General features: G+C 33.4%; 2 protein-coding genes across 2 annotated transcripts; one reads left to right on the top strand and one right to left on the bottom strand.

Annotated features, from left to right (window-relative positions):
• Positions 1–975: 975 nt before the first annotated feature.
• Positions 976–4570, top strand: LOC111879111 (probable protein S-acyltransferase 22). Its single transcript, XM_023875588.3, has 9 exons — positions 976–1395; positions 2132–2245; positions 2338–2643; positions 2886–2954; positions 3036–3107; positions 3206–3334; positions 3425–3505; positions 3657–3839; positions 3915–4570. Exons 1-9 carry the CDS (start codon positions 1354–1356, stop codon positions 4485–4487), a joined length of 1569 nt encoding a protein of 522 aa, XP_023731356.1. The 5' UTR covers positions 976–1353; the 3' UTR covers positions 4488–4570.
• Positions 4571–5703: 1133 nt separating this feature from the next.
• On the bottom strand, positions 5704–7581 carry LOC111879098 (uncharacterized). The gene is made up of 2 exons (XM_023875575.3): positions 6451–7581; positions 5704–5935 (listed from the first exon to the last, which is right to left on the bottom strand). The coding sequence occupies exon 1, from the start codon at positions 7564–7566 to the stop codon at positions 6466–6468; it is 1101 nt and encodes a 366-aa protein (XP_023731343.1). The 5' UTR covers positions 7567–7581; the 3' UTR covers positions 5704–5935; positions 6451–6465.
• Between the last annotated feature and the right edge of the window lie 1097 nt (positions 7582–8678).

Here is an 8678-nt window from a genome sequence, read left to right as displayed (position 1 = left end):
GATTGGTTGTTAGGCAGACCTTTTCATGACTTTGATTAGGTTAGCAACACTTATATGGGTGGATTCGTATATGATGCATCTTTGGATGCGGTTTATATGACAACTATTTGGGTTCATTGAAACTTATATAATTTGGTATTCAACTATGAAAAATATCTTAAAGATAGTATTTTTTTTAGAACATTGTTACTTTCCAATTGGTTTAGTTATAGAAACTCTAAGATTAAAGTAAGTGGTTTCACAGTTACAAAATTTTATCATGGCTATAAATTTGTGATTGTTTTGTTGGTTTGCTAGCTTCTTGCTAGTTTTGTTTATATATAAAAATTCAATTATTAAAAAAGAAACAAGCTTATAACAAAAGTATATTTTATAAAATTCCGTTTATTAATTATTGATTTTCGATGAGTATTATGCTTTTTATAAACAATCATAGAAAGAAAAATCTAGCATCATTGTTTAACACACACAAAGAGCATCCATAACCATTAACTAAATTTCGAACTTTTTTTTATTTGTCATTATCATTTTTCCGTTACGTTTATAAAACAAAAAAACCTATTTAATTAAAATCACTCCAAGAATTCATAAATTTTAAAGTTCTTTCTTAAAAATTAATTAATTGACCATCATCCTTGTGAAATATTTAATAAAGCCTCGTTATCAAATTTATTATTAATCAATCCCGTGTAATATTTATAAAGAAAAAAAAAAAAAAAAACTTAACACCAATATACATACAGTTTCCTTACTTTTTCTATATATTTATTTATTTTCATTGTTTCATTCCTTTTTTTTTCTTCACCAAAACTTGTAAACTAGGTGTAAGTTTTTCTGTTTTATATATAGTTTTTTTTAGTAAAAAATATATGGCCAATATAGTTTAAAAAAAAAATAAAAACTCATGAACCATTATTAAAGTTATTAATTTTTAGTAATTAAACCTACAATAAAGCTAATAAATTACAATTTTACCTTTTACTTTTCTTTGTCTGGAGGATTTTCCTTTTTTGGTCGGAATGAAGTGTAATTGTGTAAAAGGTGACAGTCCTTACTACTGTTCCTTGAACCCCTCCCTCCCCTCTTCCCCAAAACTCAAGAAAACCTCCCTCTACTTCTACTCTCTCACTACAATTGGGCCAAAATAGACAAACATTTGCAGCGGAATTTCCATCTTTCCAAGAATACCCCGCATCTCAAAATCCAATATTTCTTAGATTTTTTTTTTTCTTCACATTTTTGAGGTCATGAGATTCAAAAACCCCATTTTTGAGTAATGGAATGAGGGGAAGTGATTTTTAGCAGATTTCTCATTCACCCCATCAACAGTTTAAAACCGTTCTTGCTACAAAGATGAGGAAACATGGTTGGCAACTTCCGTATCATCCTCTTCAGGTGCGTTTCATCTTATCCATGTGCCATTGTTGAAGTTTTTTGTAATAAGGTTAATGAAAATTTCGATTTTTGTTGCTTGATTTCGCAGCAATGTTTTACATCTCTTATGTCTGCCATTGTTTTAGGGTTTATGAAGATTTATCTTCTCGGTGTTTGGTTTCACAGCAATGTTTTAACATCCTAGCTATGACATTGCTGATATTCTTAGGTTTTTATAGCATCTGGGAGTTTAGTTTTGACAGAATTTATTGCATATAGTACACAGTTGAAATTTTCTGGCGGGTTTTCGAAATTTGGTATCTGGGTTTTTTATTTCACAAGAATGTGTTCATCTACTACCATCTCATTTTTAAATTTGTTAAAAGGTTTTTAAAAACTTTAGCCTCAGGGTGTTTGATTTACACCACAGTTTCTTATATAATTTTGAAAATTTATCTTGGTTTTTCCAAATTTAACAACAATGTTTTCATCTACTCCCATGTCGTTATCGAAGTTCCTGAAGATCTTGAATTATTACCTTTTGGGAGGTTTATTTCACAAAACGTTTCTCCTCTAGCATCCACATCCACATCGAAATGGAATTTTTTTTAGGGTTTCTGAAAACAACAACTTCTGGGTGTTTGACTTGTCAACAATTTCTTCACCCTTTGAGAAACTTAACTTACGGGAGCTGAATTCATTCGTTGTTTTTGAAAATTTTGCTAAAAGGTGTTTAATTTTTCATCGATTTGTGTAGGTGGCTGCTGTTTCTGTGTTTATAGCATTGGGATTCGCTTTCTATGTGTTCTTCGCCCCTTTTGTGGGCAAAAAGATGTATCAATATATTGTAATGGGAATCTACACTCCTCTAGTAAGCTCTTTTTATCTCCATTTCTCAATTATTTCATATATATTTATTTCCATAACCATTTTCAAGAATTTTCCATTTCTTAATCTTACCAGATTATATCTGCATTTGGCCTGTATATTTGGTGCGCTGGTGCTGATCCAGCAGATACAGGAGTTTTCAAATCAAGAAAATATTGTAAAACAACAAACAACAAAACAGGTGTTAAAAAAGAAGGATCGATAATAGAAGATACAAAAGATTATAAATCTGAAACTGAAAAAGCCACGTCACAACCTTCTTGTTTTATGCCCCTTTTGGCTCTTATTCCTTGTGCTGCCATGTGTCATCAACACCAAGACTCTTCTGAACATCAAACAAGTGACGATGGCATGTTCTACTGCAGTCTCTGTGAAGTTGAGGTGTGTTGACTTTTAAAGTCAAACCAACAAGTTTTCAAAGTTCAAATTCAATATGATTTTTCCAAAATTTGACATAGATCGAAGAACTAAACTGAACTTCATGATATGTAGTTTACTCCATGAACAGGATGATGAAATTTCATAACAAAATTCCTACGAATTTTGGATTTCAGAATAAATAATTTGACCAAGAAAGTGAAAGTCAGCAATTCTAAAAAGGTTGTTTTTTGTTTTTCTTGCAGGTTTTCAAGTATAGCAAACACTGTCGAGTCTGTGATAAATGTGTTGACCGATTTGACCACCATTGCAGGGTATAAAATTACACAAAGATTCAAACACATTCCCTTTATTTATAAAAACAAATTCTAACGACTTCTTTTATATCTGTGTAGTGGCTTAATAACTGTATTGGGAAAAAGAATTATGCAAGATTCTTTGCTCTTATGGTTTCTGCTCTTCTTCTGGTAAAGTCAAACCTTCATTGTTTGACCTCGTTGACTGTAAAGTCATATTTTACCACATCTATCTAACACAGGTTTTTAATTGGGCTTGAGAATTGAAGCTTATACTTCAATGGTCAACTGGAATCGTTGTTTTGATAAATTGTATCCTGGATCACAAAAGATTTGATGGGGAAATAGCATCCAAATTAGGAAGCAGTTTCACTTTAGCCCCTTATGTTTCAGTTGTGGTAAGTACTCTAATTCTTCCCAATTTTTATAAAAGTTGGCTTCATATTTTTATAGTTTGACTAAAAAAATTCTAGTCTAATTCTTGACAGGTGGTATGTACTATTTTGGCAATGATCGCAACATTGCCACTCATTCAGCTTTTCTTCTTTCACATTCTTCTCATAAAGAAGGTGAGGTTATTCTTCTTTCACATTCTTCTCAAAATATATAACATTTTTTTTAATTGTAATTTGGGTATTTTATAAATGTAAAAAAAGTTTAGACCTTTTAATGTGATGAAGATTGTGGATTAAGGATATGTTTGTGACATTGTGATGATAGGGAATTAGCACATACGATTATATCATAGCATTAAGGGAACAAGAGAATCAAGGATATGGGGGCCCACAGAGTCCACAAATGTCACCGGCTACCTCAATCACCGGATTAAGCAGCGTCAGCTCCTTCAATACTTTCCGGCAAGGAGCGTGGTGTACACCTCCACGACTCTTTGTTGAAGATCAGGTATGTATTAATTGATTGATCAAATATCGTAATTTATCTAGAAAATATTTATGGGATTTTGTTTTGATTTTGTAGTACGATGTAGTTCCACCAGAAACCAGTTCAGTGAGCTCGTTAGGTAAAAAAACGATCGAAGATCGAGATCCAATCAAGAAAAAGAACCCGACAAGCGTGAAAATCAGCCCATGGACCCTGGCCCGTTTGAATGGTGATGACGTGTCAAAAGCAGCTGCAGAGGCACGAAAAAGGTCAAAGATTTTGCAGCCGGTGTCAAAGTCGAACAGAATCGAAAGGGAAAGGGACAGAAGCTTCGGAAGAAGCAATAGGGAAGGTTCTAGAAAAATTGGGAACGATAGAGTGAGAGAGGAGAGTAGTTCGGGAAATTTGGTGCCTTTGCAGCTTGAAGCTCGTAGTGTGTACAGAGCCATGTCAATGTCATCTCCTGATAATAGTAGTTTGGATATGGAGTCGCCTGATATTCAGCCGTTTATGGGAAGAGGAGGAGATAATGATGTAGGAGTAGGGTTGTCTGGTGTGGTTGAAAACCAGGGGATTCTGGCACTCATGAGATCCATGAGTGATGGGTATGATGCATCTGGTGGTGAAGATAGTGATAGGATTCCATCCAAATTTGAAAGAAAGATTTGAATTTTGAATTTTTCTTCTTTTTAAATATTTTTGAATCATGGAAAAAGTTAAACTATCGCAAGGAAAAATCAGATTCTTGAACCTATGGCCATGTTTGTGTAAGCGGGTAAAGAATGAAAACTGTTGGGCCGAAAAAAAAAATGAAAATGTGGACAACCTGTTAGATTGGGCGTGTTCATTCTACCTTTTTGCTTTTAAGCTTAAAATCGCTCGAGAAAAAAAAATCATTCGGTAAAAAATTCAAAATTCAAAAGCTAGTTCAAGTCCTTCAATAAAAATCTTTTTTATAATTTTACCAATTGACTTAATTACTTTTTATAAAAATCAATGGCATGTCTACCAGGTGCTCTGCCGAGCCGTTTACATGTTTTATAAGCCAAACATTCAAATACAAATGAAAGCTAAGTTACCGAACACTTAAATACAAATAAAAGCTATAATTCTTGAACTTATGAAATACTTACAAGTTTTATGTTGTATGCTGCTATTACTAGTAAAAAAGATACCTTTGCTATGATTGGCAAGTTATTGTAAGTATGTTGGTATTGTGGATAAGAATTACAAGTATGGTGCTATTATATGTTAAAATATTACGAATAAGATAATATCATAGACGAAAATCAACATACATTTTACGAGTTTTAGGTCACATATTGTTATGATTAAAAAAAATAGAGTTCCTTAGCATTATAGATAAAAAAAAAATAAGCATATTGTTAATGTATAATATAACATATAGGATTATTGTGACGGTTGCCCAACAAACTATAAGTTTTAGAGGCTGTTTAGCATGATGTGAATTTTTAAGTGGTTCAGAATTTTTAAGAGGTCGGAAACGCAGTGGGAAGAAAAAATGAGGCGTTTGTGTGAAATAGAATGAGAAGGAAAAATATTTGCTGAAAAATTAGGATATTCTTAGAATACGTCATCTTATCTCATTCAAATACAACTCATTCTCTTAAAAGTTAAAAGTCCGCTCAATAAGTAAAACTTAAGAGGCTTTTAAACATTATGAATCTGAATATTTTAAAATCTGCCTCTTAATTTAAAAATTAAAAGGCTACCAAACAATCTTTTCGGTCTTATTTGGCATTAGTTCTTTTTTTTTTTTTTTTTTTTTTTTTTAAAATCCCTAAACCAACAAATTGCATGTTAAAGAGTGTATACCCATTATTTATGGGTTTCACCTATGATGTTGGGAGTGGGTAGGTCCACATTGATACAGCATGGATATATTTCTTATTTTTAATTTTCTTAAATTGAAAAAAAATAAATAAATAATGAACTATATTCGACTTTATATGTAGAGTTGATGACGGTGTCAACTGAGTGTGGTGGTGGTCGCAGGAGATGGATGATAAATCAAATTTAAGTTGGCGAACATGGTGCTTCAATCTTCATTTTCATTGTGCTTTTGCTTCATTTTCCTACGTTCTTCAAAATCAATGCTTCAAGAACACAGACAAAAAATTTCAAATTTGTTGGGGTGATATATCGACATTGTGGGATAAAACCCCGAAAAATAGAAAAAAAAAAAAAAAAAACCATTTGGAGGCCATGTCAGCGACACTTGGACAAGTTTGCCAACAAAATGCCACGTGACGTGCCATAACACCTTTATAAACGGGTCACCGCTTCATTCTTTACACAATCAATGGTTTAAATGACATAAATTTCTTGATTTTAATGGTAACAATCACAAAAAAAAAAAAAAAAAAAAAAAAAAAATGCATGTAAGTAACAACACAGAGAACAGCAATTTATAATCATATTATATACAACATATAAAGCTACAAAAGTTACTTTCCCAGAAACACAGTTGTTCATTTCAGACATTAAAAGGTCCTTAGAGAACCGATACCCTTAGATATATATATATATCACTAATACAAGGTTAACAACAGTTACAAAGAGGTAAGTTGATAAAAGCAAGAACCTAATTTGTGGAGTAGAATCCACTAACCTCGATCATCATTCATCAAGCTGGGACAACACTAACAACATGAGGGATTTTCCCATCATCAAAAGGCAAGCTGACATACTCACGAGCAAACTCTTCAACAATTTCAATGGCCAATTCACCATGTAAAGCCTTACAGTACATATACAACACAGTATTGGCTGCTGTATTCTGAAGCAGTAACACAGTCAAGAGACTAGTACCAATAACCACCTGCAATCCAAAAGGCCAGCTCTTCCATCCATCAACAGCATCGAAATGCATCACATCATTCGAATTCATCCACACCCAAAACCCAATCAGAATCCCAAACAACAACAGCAGAGATAACGAAACGGATCTCATCCCTTTCACTAAGTAAGAACTCCGCCACAGTGGTTCAAACCCCCATTTTGATTCCGCCACAACCACCACACAAGCTAGTGACCAGTTCACTTGGAAATAGATTAGGGAAAAAGCTAGCGCTGCACCCATCAGGACGAATGACGTCATAAAGTAATTCGAGTCGTAATCGATTACAAACCCTAGGTTTTCCCCCATCTTGATGATTACCAAAAAGAGCAGGAGGAACGTTAGCGAGACTAGAGATAGGATAAGCTGAGCTGCGATTGTGGTCGAAACGAGTGGGAAGAAGGAGAAGATTAGGGATTTCATGGCGGGGAAAAACTTGACTGGTCTTCCATAGAAGCCATGGTAGGTGCTGTAGGTGATTGTGGCTATGGCACCGAGGAAGAAGATGTAAACAAAAACTGAATAGAGGAGATGAATTGTCAGGTTTTGACGAAGATCCGGCGGATCGACTACGAAAAACTTTGTAGAAACGACGTAGGATCGAGTGAGGGAGAGCTGGAGAGTAGGGAAAATGATGAGTGAGAAAGAGAGGGGGAGGAGGAAGATGACGGATAAGGCGAGAAAGTGACGGGAGTGTGCATTAACGATTCTCTTTGCCTCCGATAGAACGCCGCAAAGGTTCAGTGTATGCGCAGGTGCGGTGGACATGGTGGTAGTACGACGGCGATACTGTGGTATTGCTTTGCACAATGGGGAAGAGTGAAGACAGATTTTTGATTGAAGAATCAAGGAACCCCGGGGGAATGGGGGTTCGAGTTGATTTTGCATTAATATAGTCAGGGTGTCAGTATGGGATGCCCACGTGGAACGATAAAGGCCACGTCATACGTTGTTCGAATGAGTGTCATTGTCCATACTCCATAGATAAAGTTTTCGACTAAACCCAGTCTTTTTATTTTATATATTAGGTTGTAACTGGTGGACATTAAAAGAAAAAAAATTATAAATAATTCATAAGCTAATTATTGATTAATGATAATAAAATATTTATTAATTTATAAAGATATGTGTTTTGAATATCTGATCCTTGTTTTGTATTTGTATATATTTTATAAAATTTGACTTTTGTATAATACAATATAAATCTGAATAGAGTAAAAAACAATAGAATAAATATAAAAAATCAATTCAATGAAAAACTTTCGTCTTTGTCGTTATAGAACGATTTAAGGGTCCATAAGTTGATGACACATATTTTCAAAATGAAATCATCCGTTAAAAATCTAGTTCACTTAGGGTGGAGGGAGTCCTATCCTCCCAACCCACTCAACCTACTGCCATATCAGTGCCACATTATCATTTCTTTCTTATTTTTCTTCCATCTTTCTCAACCCACAACACATGGAAATCCTATCTTTCCCAACTCATTCAACTCACTTAATTTTTTATTTTAAAATAAACACAAACTAATAAAAATTATACAAAACTAATTTACAAAATATTAAAAATATACAAACTAATTTAGAAAATAATTAAAAAACATATAAAATTGTTTTGATAAAAGTTTTGATGCATAATACACAAATGATTATTGCTTGAATTGTAATATATGCATGCTATGCTTTTTTTTCTTCGAAAATTAAATAAAAATTAAATGAAAAAGGAGATGCGTGACCCTACAAAGCAAATTGATAAAGTTTCTTGCGGTTTCTAAAAGCCACTCAAACTAATTTTTCCAAACCCACTTAAACCACTTGCTTGGAAGGAATGGTAATCCGCCGATACCACCCAAAAATTTTGCAACCCGCCTTTCCATTCCGTTCACCCTTATTAGAGTCACTTTTAGTGAAGCTTTTACTCTTAAAAAAAAGTTTAGTTGAATTATAATGAATTAAATAGATAAAAAGAATGATAATGAAAAATAAAAAGTATATTAAGAA

The sequence above is a fragment of the Lactuca sativa genome, chromosome 3 (genome assembly GCF_002870075.4).
Source record: "Lactuca sativa cultivar Salinas chromosome 3, Lsat_Salinas_v11, whole genome shotgun sequence".
Classification (NCBI taxonomy): domain Eukaryota; kingdom Viridiplantae; phylum Streptophyta; class Magnoliopsida; order Asterales; family Asteraceae; genus Lactuca; species Lactuca sativa.
Note: the sequence above shows the minus strand (reverse complement) of the source record. Positions and strands in the feature narration are given on the sequence as shown.